The 22,118-nt window shown below is 34.6% G+C and overlaps 1 protein-coding gene across 1 annotated transcript; it reads right to left on the bottom strand.

Moving 5' to 3' along the window:
• Positions 1 to 1,813: 1,813 nt before the first annotated feature.
• On the bottom strand, positions 1,814 to 19,096 carry TAR2 (tyramine receptor). Its single transcript, XM_073076560.1, has 4 exons — positions 18,630 to 19,096; positions 8,130 to 8,358; positions 2,743 to 2,929; positions 1,814 to 2,385 (listed from the first exon to the last, which is right to left on the bottom strand). Exons 1-4 carry the CDS (start codon positions 19,051 to 19,053, stop codon positions 1,819 to 1,821), a joined length of 1,407 nt encoding a protein of 468 aa, XP_072932661.1. The 5' UTR covers positions 19,054 to 19,096; the 3' UTR covers positions 1,814 to 1,818.
• Positions 19,097 to 22,118: the final 3,022 nt, after the last annotated feature.

Here is a 22,118-nt window from a genome sequence, read left to right as displayed (position 1 = left end):
AGATGACTGACTGACAGACTAATTAAATTACTTTTTCAGTTTATAGAAATCAAACTACAGCCAAAACCGCTTAACTTAGAGTTCTGAAATTTTGCACAAAGGTTCACTATATAGCGTAAAAAAGTACTAAGAAAGGCCGTTTGGAAATTCTACCCCTAAGAGGGTAAAATAGGGGAAAATGGTTTTTTTGAAATCCTTTAATTTTGAAGCAACCGCTACAAAATTTTGTATTTAGCTTTCTGGATAGGAACAAGGACACATCTATTTATCCCCATCCGAAAAATTAATTGATTGAAGGATTGTAGTAAATTGAAGATACTTATTCGAAGTGATACAACTTTCAACTCAACTCAAAACCTCAGTGGTAGACGTCAGGTAGGACTTTAATTATATATAGGGGTTGTCTGTTTCTGTCCATGAGCTGTAATTATTTACCATAAAGTGACCTGCCCGCGTGTTTGCTGCTCAAAACTTCATGAAAATAATATTGTTTACCTGTACTATTGGTAGTAGCAAAAAACAGTTATAAGTGGGCATAGACTCATTTCTGTGGGTATGTAATATGTATTGACTCTCCACTTTACTGGTTAAACGTTTTTAACATAACTGTTTTACTTCAATGCTTTTAGAAATTAATTATCTATTTCTCTATCATTAAGTTTATTAACATTGTTTATAAAGTGCGTTTAGTAAGTTCAAACTTAACAAACAATAAACTTAACATATTTGTTTAACTATTTAATAGTACCTTGAAATTGATTTTAGTTAAAAATATTTAACAAAATCCTGTCAAAATGTTTCATATTATATAAAAGAAAATATATTCGAATAAACATTATTCTGATATATTATATATCAAACTATTTTATACATATATTGTAATAGAAATATTTTGCAATTAAATGTTGTTAATCAATAGATTGGCTATTTCGTAATGTTATTACGTATAATGTAGTTAGATATTATAGATACTATTAAAAGCACTCAGACGCGGTTAGGTCGGATCCTAATTTTCATGAAACCACAGGTTCGATAACTTTGTTACTGGTAGTCCTAAAATGAAGCCAATTTTACATAATGATTGATTATATTTTCTTTTATAATATTCATTTTAACATTGACAAATAAATGTAGGTAATCGCATGTGTAGGCTACGCAATCTTGAATTATAATTTTAATTTAATTTTTAAATCGTTATTTCTGTTATATTTTTTCAAATAAAAGTAGAAAAAAAAGACAAAATGTATATAGAAAAAAAGAAAACCAATTGATAGTCGAGTGAAGAAATCCAGATGTTTCGTGAATAAAAGTTTTCCAAATTTTAACTGTGATTAGCCACCTATTTATTTTATATGAGGAATCTATCGCTTTGCTCTACATTGCAAATAATGTCGTCTAATGAATATGGATAAATAGGTACCTAAGAATGTCAAGAATTAGTAACCAAATTAGTAAAAGTAAAAACGAATATAATAGTAGAAATAAAATAGCTTTCATATAAAGTGGACATGGGATAGATTTCAAATCTAGTAATAAAAGAAAATGTAGAAATAGTAATAATAATAAAGATGATATGAAAGGAAAATAGAAATAGATGCAATGAAAATATTCTAAATGTTATAAAAATTTAAGTGACAAATAAATTGAGAAAGATGCAGTAAAAACGCTCCATAACATTAAAGTATACAGAATTTTTCACCGATCATTTCTTTAAACAGCATTAAAAAGGTTTGAATAAAAATAAAATGAAATAAGGTAGCAGCAAAGGCATCTGAACTTAAAATCGAAATCGTAATTCATGACATTCCTGAAATAAAACTAACGTCTAGTCTTTTGGCATTTTCGTATCGTCAGCCTCCAAAAAGCCAATCTAAATTCAGGAGAATAGAAAGCGTAGATGAAGGGATTGATCGCAGAATTGAACCATCCTAACCAAGTGAGTATATACATTAGGACGGGGTTAACATAATTGCTCGGAATGAAAGGAGTGAGGAGGTAGTAGAGGAAAAACGGCAACCAACAGGCGACGAATCCTCCTACAACAAGACTTAATGTTTGAGCAGTTTTTGTCTCTCGTCTTAACGACGAGACTCTATTATTCTCCATATGTTCTTTCACTGAATGAGTCCTGTGTCTCCCAGAGCCTTTATACTTAAAGTTGGCTTTGAAAGTGACTTCATAGAACCTAGATTCTCTTTCGTTGCTGTTTCGATGTTTTGGTTTTTTTGGTTTTTCCGATTTGAAGCAGCAAGGGCATTTGTGGTCTTGTGAGGAGTTCTCGCTTGGTGCTGAGTTCTTGGAGGGTTGTTTTGAGGCGCTCTGCCGTAAAGATAGCTTGTCGGAACCGGAGTCTGATTCAGTTCTGATGCATGATAGCTTTCCTCTCTGAAACAAGAATATATATTCAAATACTGTTGTGAATTTAATGCAGGGTATAAAATGTGCTTACTGTATACTTTGGTATGGTATACACTTTACAGTTTTAACGGTATGAGATTCCTAGGTACCTGATTGCTTCTCTTAACATACATACACATTTCATACTACGAAATATTAGGACCAATAGTGTCTAGAGCAGAAATAGGTATGACACTGGTACCCGTGAAATATTTTGCATTTAATTCAGAAATAAAAATAAAAAATAATTCAGAAAAGATTCTTTACAGAAATATTTCGAAACATCAATAAAGATCATCCGCTTCAATATATCTTCGTATATGAAGAAATGGTGAAAGAACATACCTTTCCACATTTAGTAGCGCTGCTCGCTAGTTGCTGATGCCGTCTGGCCACCACGCAGGATATCCTCGCGTACACGTAGACCATCACGATCATCGGCAGGAAGAACGACCCCATCGCAGAGAAGACCACGTACCCAGGGTTCTGGTTGTAACGGCAGACCCCGCCCTGGTTGTGGTCGGGTTCGTACCTGATGAAGAGGAATTTGTTTAAAACAAGTAATTTTTTGACGTGGGATTCTCTTGGATTTTGGAAGAATCTGAAATATTTTCAGATATATGTATTCTATATATAGAAATTTATGTATAGGATACATTTTCCCTGTAATTATTGTATTCGTTTCGTAAAATTGTTCAAATCAGTACGATCGTTTTGAATTAAGTAGTTACAAAACTGAACGAGTAGATAATCAAAACATTTTTTTGGACGGGATATGTCTGTACGGAATATTTCTGTCCAATAACAGTTGTGTTAAATGCCACTGTGTTCGGGTTTGACTGGGGTAACGGAGACATACTTTTTTGGTCTTCAGTGGCCGCAACGTATGATCAACCTAAGGTAGAAATCTAGTTTCATCTGGGGTTGATTTCAGGTGATTATGGGTGGTAGTAGCCACTTACCATCAGGTGGTCTACATGCGCGTTTGGTACTTCAGTGTTATATATTGTATATATAAAATTCTCGTGTCACAATGTTAGTTATCGTACTCCTCCGAAACGGCTTTACCGATTTTCACCGAATTTTATATGCATATTCAGTAGTCTGAGAATCGGCTACTATCTATTTTTTATACCCCTAAGCGATAAGGGTTGTTCACCCTTAACATTTTTTATTTATATGGCAACACAACGTTTGCCGGGTCAGCTAGTATTGTACATAGAAGTGTTTTATTTATTAAGTTCAAAAGTTTCCATTTAATCAACAAACTTCAAATATGTGTTTCTATGGATGAGCTTTCGGTTTCAAACCCCAAAACCACATCTCTGCGTAAAAAGTTCAAATTAAAGAAGATAACAGTATTTCATGAAAATATTTTTACCGTAAATACGGGAATAAATTATTTGTATACTCAAAAGATAAACATTTTTCGAATATCTTTTGTTAAAAGCCCATTTGCTCTCTAAATAATAAATACACAAAACCTAAAATATATTTACTTTTAATTCTCTTGTGTGAACTATTTTTGAAAATACAATTTCAGGACTAGATAGGTAAAGAATATAATTTGTTCAGTTAAAACTTGAACTCAGTTGACCTGATATTGATTCAAAATAATGTATACGATAAAATAAAATTGGAGTGTCTGTTTCTTTTAAAAATATTATTATTGGTACGGTAATAAAAATATGTATAATAATAATAACAATTGGCCAAGTGCAAGTTAAACCTGCACCTGGAGGGTTCCGTACAACCAAAATTTTCTTTCTTTTTTATTTTCTAGTATTTACTATTATAACAGCTATTGAAGTATACATTGTGAAAATTTGAACTGTCTACCTATAACGGTTCAAAAGTTACTTGGAAAAATATCGAATAGCAGTTTGTTGTTGATCACTTTTTGTATTCAACTTTTTTATTTTTAGTATTTGTTGTTATAGCGGCTACCGTTGTGCATCGTGTAAAATTTCAAGTGTCTATCTATTACGGTTCCAGAGATAGAGCCCTGTGACAGACGGACAGACGGACAGATAGCGAAGTCTTAGTAATAGGGTTCCGCTTTTACCCTTTGGGTACGGAACCCTAATAAAAAGTATCCGAATATAAATTAAACATTTACATTGCTACACTTACAGCAGTACTAAAATATAGTAACAAATTTGCAACATACTCTTATTTTTCGAAGGATTAAATGACCTTTTTCTCCCAATTCTTGGGTCAAATACCTTGTGTTACAGTATCTAGAGTTCATATAATTCTGAACCTTAGTGTTTAAGGGCAGTGATAGCCTAGTGGTTAAGAAACTCTGCTTCTTGATCAAGGGGTCCTAGGTTCAAATCCCAGGCACGTACCTCACTTTTCAAAGTTATGTGCGTATTAGAAATTAATTATCACTTGAATTGGTGAAGGAAAACATCGTTAGGAAACCTGCATACCTGGGAGAAAAAAAAGTTTTCAAAGGTATATAGACGTCTACCAATACGCACTTGGCCAGCACGGTAGAGCATGGCGTAATCCTTCTCATTCTGAGAGGAGACCCGTGCCCAGCAGCAGTAATGAGTTGATGATGATGTCTAAATAATCAATATTCAAGTAATAAAATCAATCTTACCCAATTGAGTTCAAAATTTGACACTTATTTCTTAGCCTAAATAATAAGAAACCAATATTCTACTAAAAAAAAATAAGCATTCTTTAGATTTCAATGAAATTTCTATTCAGTTTTCTATAATTTTAAATAAGTGCTATTTAAAAGAAGATTGAGTGCATAACAAGGGCTCAAGCGTAAAGTTTCAAGGCTTAAGTTTCAAGTAGAAAATAAGCTTAATTGAGCTTTTATGAGCATTTAGAGCCTTCATTATTCATATTTCATCATAAAATTTTAATTCTTTTGCTTTTATTTTTTATATATAAAAGAAAACCAGCATGACCTGATGGTAAGTAGCTACTTCCATAAACGTTTTTAATCAACCCCAGGTAAGATTAGATTCCTATCTGAGGTCGGCCACTGATGCGTTGCTATCCTTGAGGACTAAGTTGGAACGCCTCGGATAAGTATATCTTACCATACTCTTCAAACCAGAACACAGCAGCGCTTAACACTGCTGTATCTTCGGAGTCGAACCATCTCTGTCGACCGATTGATTTTTTTATGCATTTTTGAAAAATATATATCAAAGCAGGTTATTTTAATCAAGTTTCTTATTAAAATATATATGTATTTATTATTTCTTAGTTTAGTAATAATACCACTTTACCTTTTTTGACTTTACCATATATTAAATTGTTCTTCTCTACTTTACGTAATAATAATACAAATTACTTTACATAATATCATATATTTCAGTTTTTATTATTATTATAATTTAAAAATAAAATATTTATGTTGCAAAACATTTCATATAACCACCTCCTTTTTGAAGTCGGTTAAAAATACATCATATATTATAACTTTAGTTATTGCAATGTTTGCGTAAAATAAATACTATTATCATTCTCTAAAATGTTTTGTTTTCACACAGTTCATTCGTATAAATAGTTTAAACTAACCGAATTAAATTTTAACTGGCTCGAATAACTTTAATATAACTTTGTCATAACCCGAATTTGAATCGGTTTTCTATAAATAGTCGACATTGCCTCATACAGCTGGTTATCATTCAAAACATAGAAATAACTTTGAAAAGGGTAATTTACCCTTTAGATCATTTAGATCTAAAACGTGCAGATTTAATATTGTATATGTGACAAAAGATATTTTATGTAATATAGGAGTAGCAGACGAGCATGCAGTCCACCTAATGTTAAGAGACTATTCGCTATATCGTTTATGGACATTTGCAATTAACCCCAGATAAGATTAGTTTCCAATCTGAGGACGTCCACAGACGCGCTACCACTGAGCAATAAGCTGGAATGCCTCGGAATATATGTCTCCCTTACCACACCATTTAAACCAGAACACAGTAGGGCTCTGATGTTATTAGATAGAAATAGGTGTGGCGGTGGTGCCACCGGAGTCGAACCATAAAGGGTTCTACCACCGTCCAATTTATTGACAGTTTATTTATTATGTGATAAGAATCAATAGATTATATTTATTCTTATCACATGAGAGCCTAGATAATAATATTAAAGTACCCTTTTGTCATTTACAAATAAATTCCTTGTTCTATGAGACTAAAAATAATAAACTTTGTGATCCTCGAATCCTGTTGTAAGATTAATATTGCTGTAACGCTAGAGCCGTCGCAGACAAACTAAAGGGTTCTTTAAACCTAAAACTACATCCACATACAAATAAATCATGAAAAAGCTATTTCTATGTCTAATATTTTTGAATAAATGCGAATGTTATGTTGTAAACACGCTAAAAACAAAGCTCAATAAAAATAAATAACATTTTTAGGGTGCTGTATCCAAACTGAATCAGTAAGCCTCCGCTGTCTGTCTGTTTGTCACAGGACTATCTTATGAACCGTACTAGATAGAAACTTGAATTTTTTACAGAGTATGTACAACAGTTGCCGCTGTAACAGAAAGTACTAAAATACATATCTTGAAAATAAACGGGGGTCGCTATAATCTGTTGAATCATAATAGATAAACAGTTCAAATTTCTAATGAGTTAAAAATTCATAATGGATTTACTTCTAAAAAATAAAAAATAAATGTGGAACTCTCCGTGTACGAGTTCAACTCGCACTTGGCCAATTATTTAAATTTTTGTCAATTTTTCTTTTTTAAATATTTATTTAACTTGTTTACTTAGTTTGTCTGTCTGTGAGATAACTCAAATATGTCCACTGAATTTTAAATCAGTTAACCTCAACTGATTGAGCTGAAATTAGGCTTCCACGTTCGGTTTGGACAATGCATGATTAGTTTCGTGACGTCATTCTAAATCCAATATGGTCCTCCAAATTGGCGAACCAATTATTTTGTATGCACTCTATGCGATGAGTATCAAATGAAAGGCATTTTTGTAAATTCGAAAAACATAATGACGTTACTACTTAATACGTTTTGAAAAGCTCTTTTTTTTTTTTTTTTTTGGTATTCGTTTTCAGTTTTATTTATATCATTTACAGTAAATTTTATTACTAAATAACAAGAAATTATTAAAGCTAAAATATATACAAAATATTTCTAACTAACAATATATACAATCAAGAGTAAAAAAGATAAAATCATAAATAAAATAAACCATCTAAAATTGCCGTGTGAGGCATGGTTCCCAAAACGCTGGCGGCGTTTCCTTGTTGAACGGCAAGGCTTAGCCTTTGAGCAAAGTAGCCGCCAGCTTTTTGGTCCCCGGAAGCAGTTACAAGCTTGGTCGACATATCTGACATGAATTTTTTCATGTCAGATAAAGACATAAGAAGAAGAGAGAGAGATAAGCTCTTTTAAATATACAATTGTAAGTATGTATGCATGTATTATTTGTTGGATTTTAACGCCGCCAGGATCATTTTGAGGGAGGTTGAATAAGGCCTGGGCGGAAAGTTTAATAGGACCGAGTCTAAAAAGTTGATTGAATTCTACAAATATGGTCCTGGCGTGTTTTTGTATCGCTCTATAGCGCTATTTCAGAGATTTCTTCGTCTATGTACTTTCCGGGGTGTAAGTGCACTCCCTTGGTGTTGTTGACTTCGCCAGAATTGTGCGAGTTATATAATTTTTAAGCAGTCGATTTTTTGTTTTTATAAGATTTCTTTAGAAGCAATACTTACCACCCGAACATAGGAGGGCACGTGATCGCCCCAGCGGCGATCCAGACGAAGAGGATCATGGTCAGCGCCAGCTTCTTCGACCTTCGTCTCCTGGAGTAGGTGAGTGGCCTGGTCACAGCCAGGTACCTGTCGACGCTGATCGCGCACAGAGACAGGATGGACGCTGTGCAGAGCAGGATGTCCAGACTGATCCAGATGTCGCAGAGGATCCAGCCTAGCTCCCATTTACCTGGAGAAAAAATGATGTCATGGAATTTTTGGATTTCGATAGCTCGGTCGAGGAACAGGGTTTTTCAAAAAAATCTAATCTATAAAGTTAAACAAAGTTGGGAGCATAAGAGTCGAAGGGGTAACTATTAGTGTAACATTAACTAGTAACAAAAAAATAGTAACTAGTAACAATAAATTAGTAACAAAAAAAGGTATTCTACCTGAACTGCTTCATACAAGAAATAGATTTGGTAGTACCTCCCTTGTCGAACTTTAGAAGTACTACCGCTTTTAAATATAGAGAATACTGAATATATCACATAAATACCTTATATGTAAAACAACATTAAAATGATAAATAACCTTACAAGAACAGAACCATTCTATTCTATTTTCCTGTAAACAATAATACACCGCAAACTACTGAATTAATAGTTTTATCCCTAACATTAAAACTTTAAGTTGTAAATCAAAGACGTGATATTACGCAATACTAGGCACCTGACGTGAAAATCAGACAAACTCCCATTTACCTTTAGGACAATAAATTTGGTGTTTAACCTTCATAAGACTGAAAATAGAAATATATATTTGTTTGTAATTTTAATGTACTTAAATAATAATATTAAATAAGTTAAAAATATATATGTGTTAAAAATATATATCTTCAAAAAAGGTGCAAAAAGAGCTCTCATACAAAGCCGGCGATGCATTGGCGACTCCTCTGGTGTTGCAAATGTCCATAGGCGGCGTTGACTACTTTCCATCAGGTAGCACGTCTGCCTATTTTAATCGTTAGGTTATAGGATAAAAAAAATGTGTCATGGGAATATAGGCCTCATATAAAAGATAGGCAAAGGCTTTTAAACAAATATTGAAACCTACAAAATTCAACCGATTGACGTAATATCACGCATAATTTCTACAAATCCCAATTCCCAACGAACAATACCCTTCGGTTTAAATTCGAACAAAATAATAGTTACATTGTAGTACAATGTTAAAAAAAATGTTAAAATACGTCCAAATGCGTTATATAATTCATAATATCAAATAGGTAATATCGTTGTCAAGCTTGGACTGTGGACACAGAAAATCTGTTATATCTTGTATATAAAATTCTCCTGTCACAATGTTAGTTACGGTACTCCTCCGAAACGGCTTTACCGATTTTCACCAACTGTTAAATGCGTATTCAGTAGGTCTGAGAATCGGCTACTATCTATTTTTCATACCCCTAAGTGATAAGGGTTATTCACCCTTAATTTATTTTTATTTATATGACAACACAATGTTTGCCGGGTCAGCTAGTTTTACTATAAATAAAAACGAAAACGCAAAACTTATAGTTTAGAAATATTATTGTCGTAAATATATAGCGAAGCGAAAAAACTTTCTAGTTATAAATCAAAGACGTAATATTACGTAACATTAGCACGTTTCGTGAGAATTAGCCAACACCCATTTACATTTTGAACATTTTCTGAATAAACTTTCACTAGAAAAACCTAATTTGACATGGAAATTATGTCTTGTCGAAATAAAACTTACGTAGAATGATTAAAGGTGGGCTTTCACAAGGGCGTTACGTAAAATGTCGGCAAAGGACGAAAAATTCTAATGAGATTTGAGTTTTTTCTACAAGCGTTTTTTAACTAACGTATTTAATGAATGGTATGGAAATTAATCTAACACTTTTCTATACTAATATTATAAAGAGGAAAACTTTGTTTGTTTGTTTGGTTGTAATGAATAGGCTCAAAAAGTACTGGACCGATTTTAAAATTCTTTCACCATTCGAAAGCTACATTATCCACGAGTAACATAGGCTATATTTTATATGAAATATATTTGATAAAAAGATTTTGAGGCGGTACAAAGTTTGACGGGTCAGCTAGTTTATAATATAGAAGAAGGAAATGAGTTCATGAACATATAGAATCAATCTTAGATAAAATTGGAGTCCTACATGAGATCGGTCACCTATGCATTGCAAAGGATTTCTATAAACTAAATTGGAACGCCTCAGATAAGTATGTTTTTCGTGCCACAACTTTAAACTGGAATGAACCAAAGAGGATTCCTAACCACCTTCTAAATCTTATATATAAAATTCTCGTGTCACAATGTTAGTTACCGCACTCCTCCGAAACGGCTTTACCGATCTCCACCAAATTTTATATGCATATTCAGTAGGTCTGAGAATCGGCTACTATCTATTTTCCATACCCCTAAGTGATAAGGGTTGTTCACCCTTAACATTTTTTTATTTATATGGCAACACAACGTTTGCCGGGTCAGCTAGTTTTGATATGATATTTAAAATTAGATCATTGATTTGTAAATGATCAAATATGTATTTACTGTATATAATTTAAGTTGATTACAAATGACACTTAACATCAGGTGGGCTCCTTTACTATTTCTAAATTACAAAAAATGTTCTCCTGGCGACCTAACTTGGTCCATCCATTCTAAGTACCCAACTTTACACAAAACAAAACTTACGCCAAAGAGAATGTTTTATGTAAAAGTAAGTGCCACTGAGTGGTTCCTAACATTTAAATAATTATCCTTGAGTTTCAAAGGTATTCTTAGCTTTTTTCGTGTTAAAACTGAGTACCTAATGATTTTAGGTACTCAGTTTTAACACGACACTTTCAAGATAGAAAAAATATTTCTTAATTTCAAAAACACAGAAAAACAGTGTAAGTAAAAAGGCAAAAACATATAATAAATGTAGAATAATTTTAGAAGAAAGGAATTAATTATTATTTGTTTTAACGGCGAAGGAAAATATGAAAACATGATGCCTGAGAGTTCATAAAAAACCTAAAGTTGTCAATCAATCCGCACATAGCCAGTTTGGTGTATGGCCTAAACTCCTCACTCTAAAAGGAGACCCGTGCCCAGTGGGACAGTAATGAGTTGAAGACGACATCATAAAAGTTACATTTAATTTACACTTGCCCTAATGTATCAGATATGTCGAAATATCGGCAATAAAGAAGTTAAAAAAACCGCATATCGTGTGAGCAGTGATAGCCTAATGGTTAAGAAACTCGGCCGCTCGAACGAGAGGTCCGAGGTCCAATTCCCAGGCACCTCTGATTTTTCAAAGTTATGTGCGTATTAGAATTTAATTATCGCTTGCTAAACGGTGAAGAAAAACATCGTGAGGAAACCTGCATACCTGAGAGATTTATAAAAAAAAAATCTCAAAGGTATGTGAAGTCTACCAATACGCACTTGGTCAGCGCGGTGGACTATGGCCTAATCCTTCTCATTATGAGAGGAGACCCGTGCCCAGCAGTGGGACAGTAATGGGTTGCTGATGATATCGTGAGTACCCGTCACATCGTAAAATGACTAATTTTAGTCTAAAATCATATAAAACTAAAACTATGTATGTAGTTAGCAAGATGTTACTGAAACTCGTAAGTACCTAGGAACGTTAAACATTAAAGTACTTTCAGACGATGATACTCGAGAGAAATATAACCCTTTACCATTACTTTTATTTCGGCAATAATTTCTCTGGGGACACCTGAATTCATTGACTTATTAACTTTTGGTCCCTTATGTCAATTTCATTTATGTTTCAGTTAGAGAAAGAATAAAAGAAAATGCGAAAGTAAGTAAAATTATGAATTAAGAGATTTGCATTAATATTCTTTTTAAATCTACGACTGGTACGAATTTATTACTTTCTAAAATAAACTTTAGGTCTGTTTAATAATTTGTTGTATAAAATTAAAATGACAAACGCAAACATTCCATCTGATGGTAAGGCTACTGTCATCCATGGAAATCTACCTGATACCTGATAAGATACCTGAGGTCGGCCAAAGGTGCGCCCCTGAGGACTAAGCTGTAATGGTTCGGAAAAGTATGTCTCCCTTACCACACCCTTAAAACCAGAACACAGCAGCGCGTAACACTGCTGTTATTAGGTACTCATAGATGTGGCGGTGGTGCCGCCAAAGTCAAACGACAGAGGGTTCCAACACCTTCAAATATTTCTATCGTTCACTTCTTTTCTTTCCTATCTTCTTTTTCAAGAGTGACATGTCCATCCGTACTCTGGTTTATTTTAAAACAGTTCTAATACCATTATTTATTTATATTGTGATGTTTAAGTATCATTTTCCAGAAGTTTATGAATAGAACGTAATCAATCATTTTAAAGAGTATTGTCATTTAAACATAAAACGTAATTTCCGTTATGGGATTAACCCGATCATTAATTTTATTATGGCCTGTATTTAGCTTAGAATTTAAATAAGATTAATATCTATTTATTTTTTCTAAAGTTATATTTAGATCAAAAGGAGAATTCGAAACAGTTAGAAAATATTACGTAATTCCTTATAGTGATGGGAGTGGTGGTGGGAATGGTAATTGCGATTTTTTATCTCTTTCTCAATATAAGTACATAAAAAGGTGGTAGTAACCCTTTGTGGTTCGACTCCGTCGGCACCACCGCCACACCTATTTCTGCCTAATAACAGCAGTGTTATGCGCTGCTGTGTTCCGTTTTGAAGGGTGTGGTAAGGGAGACATACTTTTCCGAGGCGTTCTAGCTTAGTCCTCAGGAGTAGCGGCGCGTCTGTGGCCGACCTCGGGTGGGACTATCTAATCCTATCTGGGGTTGATTACAGATGTCCATGGGCGGCAGTAGCCACTTACCATCAGGTGGACTGCATGCTCGTCTGCTACTCTTATATTATAAAAAAAAAAAAGTGTGTGCGTATGCTTACTAAAATTTGTACAGTCCGCGCCAAACTGCTAGTCCGCTCTGAAGTTGTTGCGAGCAGGTGTAGTCATACAATTTGCTATGGCGACGCGATTCATTTCTATATTCAGAGCGGACTAGCAGTTTTACGCGGACTATACAAATGAACATCGTACGCGGCCGTTCAATAACCTTAATACTAAAATTAATTAAAACTTATTTGTTCTTATATATTTTAATAGTACGTAAGCTATTGCACTACTTTTCAGAGGTAGTGAGGCAGTTTCACGGACACATGGGTATGTGTATTTTGGTATAGTATCAGAATTTTCTAATTAATTTGGTATAAATTTAATGTAATTTTAGTATTTTCTCTACAACTCTTATTTACACTATTGCAATCATCATCATCATCAACAACTCATTATCGGCCCACTGCTGGGCACCGGTTTTCTCTCATAATGAGAAGAATTAGGCCATAGTCCACGCGCTGGCCTTTTGCGTATCGGTAGACTTCACATACCTTTGACATTTATTTTTTTATAAATATCTCAGGTATGCAGGTTACCTCACCATGTTTTCCTTCACCGTTTAAGGAAGTGATAATTAGTTTCTAATACGCACGTAACATTGAAAATCAGAGGTGCGTGCCTGGGATTTGAACCTCGGACCTCTCGATCGAGAGGACGAGTTTCTTAACAAGTAGGCCATCACTGCTTACTATTGCAATATTCAACCTTAATCACCTGACAGATTAGCTTCCCAATAAAGCCTAAGCCATTATTACATTAGTGCCCTTATCGGGAGTATTGGCGTCTTAAGTATTCCATTATATTGCAATGTTATTACAATATCATTATTCTGGTCGGTTTGGCTAATCCGTTAGTATTAGTTGCAGGTGGTAGAATGTGGTTCGACTAAGGAGGCACCACTGCTTCACCTATTTCTGCCTAATAACAGCATGTAGATAAATAAAGAAGACATACTCGTACTTATACTTATCCGAGTCAATATATGTTATTTCTCAAGGAAAACATTTGAGGCCATCTCAGGTAGGATAATCTTTATCATCATCATCAACCCATTACTGTTCCACTGCTGGGCACGGGTCTCCTCTCAGAATGAGACGGATTAGGCCATCGTCCACCGCGCTGGCCAAATGCGTATTGGTAGACTTCACATACCTTCGAGATTTCTTTTTTTTATAAATCTCTCACGTGTGCAGGTTTCCTCACGATGTTTTCCTTCACCGTTTAGCAAGTGATAATAAATTTCTAATGCAATGTTTGCTACAATATCATTATTCTGGTCGGTTTGGTTAATCCGTTATTATTAGTTTAAGGTGGTAGAATGGTTCGACTAAGGAGGCACCACTGCTGCACCAATTTCTGCCTAATAACAGCAGTGTTAAGCGCTGCTGTCTCGGTTTCAAGTGTGGTAAAGGAGACATACTTATCCGAGCCGTTACATGTTAGTTCTCAGGGAAAACAACGCATCTGAGACCATCTCAGGTAGGATAATCTGTACTTATCATATTTTAAATTTTATTATTACTTTATGCATATGTCCTCCACTACCCTGCACTACCTTACCCCACACGTTACTCATATTTGACCGAATTTATGATACTAGAGTTGTAAGCAACAGCTTATAGGTTTTCTTTAGTTCCTTTATATACTATTTTTAGTTTCTTTATAGACTACTTTTAGTTTTCATTAGTTTCGTTATGGATTTGATTATCGAATCTCGTGTCGGCTCTCGTTTCCCCGTACTGGCCTCAGACCAAAAAAGATAGACAACGCCTCATATGAAATTACGTTGATGCAATGAAAGCTTATGTAAGTGATATCAATATCACTTACATAAGCTTTCATATATTATATGTAACAGATGACGATTTTTGGTAGAAAAAAATATGAAAATACCGATTATTTATTGATACCTCGTGTTAATGCCACACTACTGTGTTTATTTCTCAAGTGTTTAATGTTGAAGAGCAAAACGATACATGTAAAATTTCTAGTACACAATTTCATAACGTACTGGTGTAAACTTCAACACTTCGATCTGGAAGCCTCGTCTATCATTTTGGTCTAAGGTTACTGCATTAGGTTTCGTTAACGATTTCCATCTGACCTTGTTACTGATGCCTCTTTACGGGTCACGACTAGACCCTGATTCCAGTGATTTGTTGGGTCAGTTAGTTTTCGTGTCCAAATTACTTAAATTTATTATAACAGTAGTGATAGCTTAAGGAAACGCGGCCTCTTAATCGAAGTGTCCGAGGTTTGAATCCCAGGAACGCACTGTTTTTCAAAAGTTATGTGCATATTATTAATTGTCACTTGCGTAAACGGTGAAGGAAAACATCGTGAGTAAATTCATATCCCAGAGATCATAAAGAAGTACTGGAAGTATGTGAAGTCTACCTATTCGTACTTGGCCAGCGCGGTGGACTACGGCCTAATCAATCTTATTCTCATTCTGACTTTTTTTGTTACGAGGGGGAAACCTTCAAAAGGTATCCGACGACGTGGGAACGATGCCGGGTTATGTGGGATTTTTACCGCACTAAACCCTCCAGATGGCCGTCCTCAACGCTTGTTGGAGAACTCTGGGATCTCCGACAGAACTCAACCGGAGTCCTCCAAGCGCGATGCCTCGATCGGGCTTTGCCCTGGGGGAGTGTTTGCTCCTTCCACAACATCTGGTGATTACGATGGTATGCGACAACACATACCACCGTCCGTCCAGGGGCCGCTTACTAGACAGTTCGAGGTCCCACTCTTGCCGCAACCCTGGAAGCCCCTTTTAGTCGCCTCTTACGACAGGCAGGGGATACTGTAGCCCTATTCTAATCCTGGAACTACAGGGAAAATATCAATACAACCCTACTACCGTTTGAAAAAAATGTGGGACATATGTCATTGTTTTAATAATAAGGGTTTTAATTAGTAAAACTTTGCTTTGTAAAAGTTGTCTCATCTAACAATAACAACTTAGTAGTGACTAAATGAAATGTCTCTTATTTAGTTCAAGGTTCTAAGTTCATTGTTGATAACTTTTTAGTTAATAATTTTACTGGAAATATGACTTAATACATAAAAGAATATTTTTGTAATAAAAAAGTAGCGAACGAGTATGCAGCCCTAAACGTAAGCAGTTGATAGTAAGTTGCCACTGCCACCCCAGGGCGTCTGTAATCAATCTCAGATAAGATAAGAATCCGATCAAAAGCCGCAAATGCGTTGCTACCCTTGAGGACTAAGTTGGAACGCCTAACTATGTTACACAAAATTTCCTAAAAAAAATGATGCTATTAAATATCAAAATATGTACAGAATCAGAATTGAAATCTACTTCTGATTTTGATTTCTATTTTGTTTATATTTTATTTATATTTTTTTGACGACCCGCGTGGCGGAGCCGCCACCATACCGGTCCGACGCGCAAAGGGTTCCGGGTTCGATCCCCGGCCAGACAGATATCTAAATGATGAATTTAGATTTCTGTTTCTGGGTCTGGGTGTTTGTGTATTTGTCTATGTGTGTGTCCATGGCACCCACGACACAGGGAATCCTAGTGTGGGGCTGTGAGTGTAGAAAGCGTTTATTTATAATTTGCAGGCAAGTCAAGCCGGGATCGAACCCGGACAATTGCGTATAAAAATCGTTAGGGGTATTGTGTTTTCACTTACAAAAAATGTATGTAAGTATATTTATTTGTGCGAAAATATAAGGAAAGATCTTGAGTTATGCTGCCTCATATTACTTATTAACATTTAGGGAAAATATTATCCCGGAAAATGAGAGGGTCCCGGAAAAAGTGTAGTTACGAGATCCGAAGACCACGGAAATCATCATTTACGTGTAGCTAAGGAATTTTCCTTAATATTGAAACTGATGTTGTTGTTCCTGAATCACGCTATTGAGGTTTTCTCAAGTTCTTGTATACAGGTTGTCTGGTCATTGGAGCTTTTAGTGGGGTAAAATAGGGTAAAATACAATAAATTTGATTGACAAATTATTTGTTATGTTTCACCACCCATTACAATATGGAAGCCATTTTGATTTTATGTTATCAAAGTGGAAATAGAAGTCTCACTAACACAAAGTAGGTCTTATTTTATACTTAAAAATATGGACACTAAAATGATGGTAATTACCAAAATTGTATCAATAAGTGTCTATAAATAATTGACGCAAAGAAAAAGTGGCAAGGCATCTGTGATCGACTTCAGGTAAAACCTATTTTATAAAGAGTTGGTTACAGATGTCCATAAGCCACTTACCATCAAGACATCGTTTGCTACTACAATTAAAATATCATTATTATTTTCAAAACTAAAAATCACGCTATAACAGTTATTGAAACTAAAAAGCAATAATTGTTTGCAATCTAGTAACTTTGCGATGAACTTTCTCTAAGGCGCTCGAACAATCTCGTCTCGAAAATCGTTAATCGTTAATGTTGATAAGGACAATGGTACAAAATTATTGAAATCGTGTATTGTCATAGGTTTTTATTATTATAAAAAGTTTTGAATTAAACTGAACGTTCGAAGTGGATAGAAATCGGGTTCTAATATTCACATACATACAGCTAATAAAAGCGTGTTAAAAAGTATGCTGCTTATATTTTAGATAAAACAAAGTACTATCAGGACATTATTGTTTGTTACTTCATTTTAAAAAATATTCTGCATAAAACAAAGTAATTACTTATCAGAAGACAGTTGAACAGCTATGTACTATGGCTCGTCATAATAGTTCTAAAGAATGGAAGATAAAAACCTCTTATAGCTCCGAGAGTTTGCAAAGAACTCGATATTTTATTTGCACTTTTTCTCTACGTCGCCTCGTCGAAGATTATTCGCGATTTTGCTATGAGATTGGAGAATATCGCAAGATTGAAGTATCTGTAATTCTGTCTTACGTTTTATTTCTTATCTATCCATTGTTTTGGTAATCAAAGATCGAACTTTGTAATTTTTTTGTCTATTTTGAAAAATAAATTAGTCAAGTTAAGTTAGGTTTGTATTTAAATTCACTATCAATTGCTTTAATTGTTAAAAAAAACATCATGAAGTAACCTATACGCCTGACAGTTCTTTTAAAACTCTTCTCAAAAGTCCACACATCCGCATTCGGCCACTATTATGGACTCCGGCCTAATCTCTCACTATGGGAAAAACACCCTTCCAGCAGTGGGACAGTAAGGGGTTGACGAGGATGAAGAAGAACTCTTTAAATTAATAGATGGATGATAATGATATGTAGTATAAAGACTCTTAGTAAACTGCTATTCCGCTCTAAAGTTATTGCGTACAACTACAAGTATATATTCCGTAGCAACGTAACAGCATGCTAATGCAGTTATGTACCTGTGGGCGAGAGCGGGCAACGAACGGATGCTAGGAAGGGTCCCGTGCTATCTTCGTCCGGCTAATATCTACAATTTGCTATTCGCGACTCGTTCAGAGCGGATTAGCAGTTTGACGCGGATTATACACGTTAACGGTTTCCTCACGTAAAATAATCCTTATACAAACTTACCAGTAATATGAACAGCAATAGCCGGGGGCATCACAAATATCCCGACGAGCAGGTCCGCCACTGCCAAACTCGTCACGAAACAGTTCGTCACTGTCCTCAGCCGTTTCGTCGTAAGCACCGCGGATATGATCAACGTGTTCCCTATCACCGTCACTACTATTAACAGGAAAAGTACTATCACTACAGACACTTCGAACACGTCATAATCCGTCACTGTACAATTATTAATTGACAAATTATGAAAACTGCTATTTACATCACATTTTGTCTCTGGCTTTTTATCTACTGTAGGGAATATTTGATAGACATCGTTCGTTGTGTTTTCGTCTCTTATAGTTTCTATGTACAATTCTGTTTGTATTCGCTGTGTGGTGTTCCATTTTAGTAACTGGTCTATCAATTCTATATCTGATGTCGAGATCATAGGACTAAACTTGTCGGTGGTTCCGGATATCGGTGGGCGATGTCATTTTCTGGAACAAAGATGATTTTTGGTTACTTTCAAGAATACTGTAATATAAAAATAAGTCAAATATTTTTTTACTTAGATTTAAAATTATTAAAAAAAATCCTTTATTAAAACAAAGTTAAGGTAATTTACAATATAATACAATACAATACAATACATAGGATCTCTCCCAGTAAGTTTTTATAAAACTGTGGTAGGAGAATCCGCTCTTATCTGTGGTCGCCTGGTTTGTTAAATAAAGTCTATTATAGTATTATATATTATGTTTAATAATAAGATAATATTGTAATATAAAAAATAGGACATATATTTTTACTTAGGTTAAAAATGATTAGTTTTTGATACTGTTGGTTTTATTGTTAGCGCATAATAGTAATATTTCGTGAGTGGAACAAATTAGAGTAGTAGTAATCCCATAAAAGAGGTAAATTTTGATAAGAGTCCTATCTGAAGTCAGCCACGCGCTGAAGTACGCCTCGGATAACTCTCCCTTACACCCTTCAAACCAGAACACACAGCAGCGCTTAACAATGTCATCATTAGGCCGAAATAGGTGTGACGGTGGTGCCACAAAGGTTCTACTTAATATAATATAGCTAAACACTTTAATATAGTGAAAATGATGAGAAAGCCTGAATAAATCCCCTGTATTTATCGCCTATGAAAAGAACGTTAATAAAGCCTTCTCAAAGCTAAGCCCTTAAAGGTAAATAATGAATGTATTTCAGAGGAAGATTAGCAAAATTCTTATTTATGTCCTAAGGGTTTACGCTGAGTTATCTGAGAATTAAGACACTTGTTTCAGAGACAACTAGTGGCGAGAAAATCGTAAAGCGATATTTCTGTTAGAATTAAGTACAGATAAAAAATCATGAGATAGTAAACATAATAATACTGTCGTTGTCATAGATATGCGTATGTTATAATAGTAATAATCAATATTAACTTATTCGTTATGGTAATTTTCGAGTATATATATTTTAAGAATTTCATTCCCAAAGTGTAAAAACAGGACCCCAATACTGTCTCCACGCTGTCTGTCCGTCTGTCTACTCTATGTATTGAACCGTAAAAAATAGACATTTGATATTTTTACAGTGTATGATAACAGCAGCTACAAAAATATTAAAGTTAAAAATTAACGGTGGTTACAATACCAAAAACTATTAGTTTTCAATGTTTTTCGGTTTATTTATTGATTCTATAACTACCGTAATAAAAAAATCTTGAAACAAAAATCGAAAATTTCGTCGCACTTGTGCAATTATTAATAACTAGCTGATCAGGCAAACTTTGTACCGCCTCAAAATCTATTTATCAAATATATTTCATATAAAATTTAGCCTATGTTACTCGTGGTTAATGTAGCTTTCGAATGGTGAAAGAATTTTTAAAACCGGTCCAGTAGCTTTTGAGCCTGTTCATTACAATCAAACAAACAAATATAGTTTTCCTCTTTATATTATTAGTATAGATTATTATCCTCTCTTTTATTATACACAGGCTAACAACTTGTTTTATGCAGGGCAGTGGTGGACTAAGTTCGTTAGAGGCCCGGGTGAAAATTTGAATGGAGACCCCCCAGTGAAAAAAGTTGATTTGATTTTGTAAAATTACAAATGTGTCTTAAACTTATTGGCCAAACAATACGTATGATACCGGTGATCTTTTATTTTGTTTGGTTCTTACGACGATTTTAAAAATTTTGTTTGGGAGCCCCTCAGGATCGGAGGCCTGGGGCGGCCTGCCACTTCCACCGCCCCCTTAGCTAGAGATGCAGCGAGTAAATCGTTTGATTATTTATTCGCTTATAGTACGACAAGTCTGTTAGCCATACGCTTTTTCATATACTTGATTACGGAGATAAGGTTTATTTCTTCTATTCTTATTCATGTATTGTCATAAGATAAGTCTCTTATTGTTTCATTAAGTGAACTAATGAAAAAGATAATGGATAATTAGAAAGAGAAGAGTATATTGCTGGCTTTAGTTAAGAAAAATTTCTTACAAATCTTAATTTAAAGAATTGTTCTTACGAATTAATATTCGTAGAAAAAACATTTTTAAGAAGGGTTAAGGGGAAAGCCGTAATTAGAAGAGCCGCGTGGTAAAGCAGTTGCCATAGAGGTCTGACACGCAGAGGGTTCCGGGTTCGATCCCTGCACAGACATTATCTAAAATGAGGATTTTGTTCTGGGTCTAGATGTTTGTGTATTTGTCTATGTGTGCGTCTAGTGCATCCACGACACAGGAAAATCCTAGTTTGGGGCAATGAACGTAGATAGCATGATAGAGTGTAAAGAACATTATTGTTAAGCTGACCAGGTATTAGTGGTAGTACCTTGGGTAGTTCAACGAAGACACACCTATTTCTGCCTTATAATAGGAATGTTAGAAAAACTCTGTATTTATTCTCGTTTAAAAATATAATATACGAGGCGCAGCTTGAGCGTACGAGGCGTTTCAACTTAGTCTTCAGACGTAGATCATTAATTGATCTTAGTACTCCAAATCCTATGTGAAGATTACTGATGCAAATGTGCGGCAGTGGCTACTTACCATCAGGTTGCATGGTTATTTGCTATAGTCCGCTTAAAACCACTAGTCCGCTCTGAATGTAGAAAATAATCGCGTCGCCATAGCAAATTGTATGACTACACCTGCTCGCAACAACTTCAGAGCGGATTAGCAGTTTGGTGCGGACTGTACCTGAGTTAGATAGTCTCATTATAGCCTTAGCAATAGTATAGAGCTCCCAGTAATGTAAATTTTATAGCCTTTAGGTATCATTAAGGCAAGATAATTATTTTATTACTAAAGTCACCGTGAACTTTCGTAATCGCTGGGATTATGAAGGGCTTTGGCTAGATCCGTAACTGTTCGAGTTATTCAGAAAATTTAAGGTATATAAACTGAAAATCATAATAAGTAGTAATTATTTTAAAAACAAAACGAAAATACCTGGTTGCTTGAAAATAATTGAATTTATAGGGGCGTTATGTAGCCATAGATTAGTAAAG

This window comes from Epargyreus clarus, unplaced genomic scaffold (assembly GCF_041222505.1).
Source record: "Epargyreus clarus isolate Ecla_fem2 unplaced genomic scaffold, WU_Ecla_fem_2.2 ptg000002l, whole genome shotgun sequence".
Classification (NCBI taxonomy): Eukaryota; Metazoa; Arthropoda; class Insecta; order Lepidoptera; family Hesperiidae; genus Epargyreus; species Epargyreus clarus.
The sequence above is the reverse complement of the archived record's forward strand: the minus strand, read 5'-3'. Positions and strand labels throughout refer to the sequence as shown.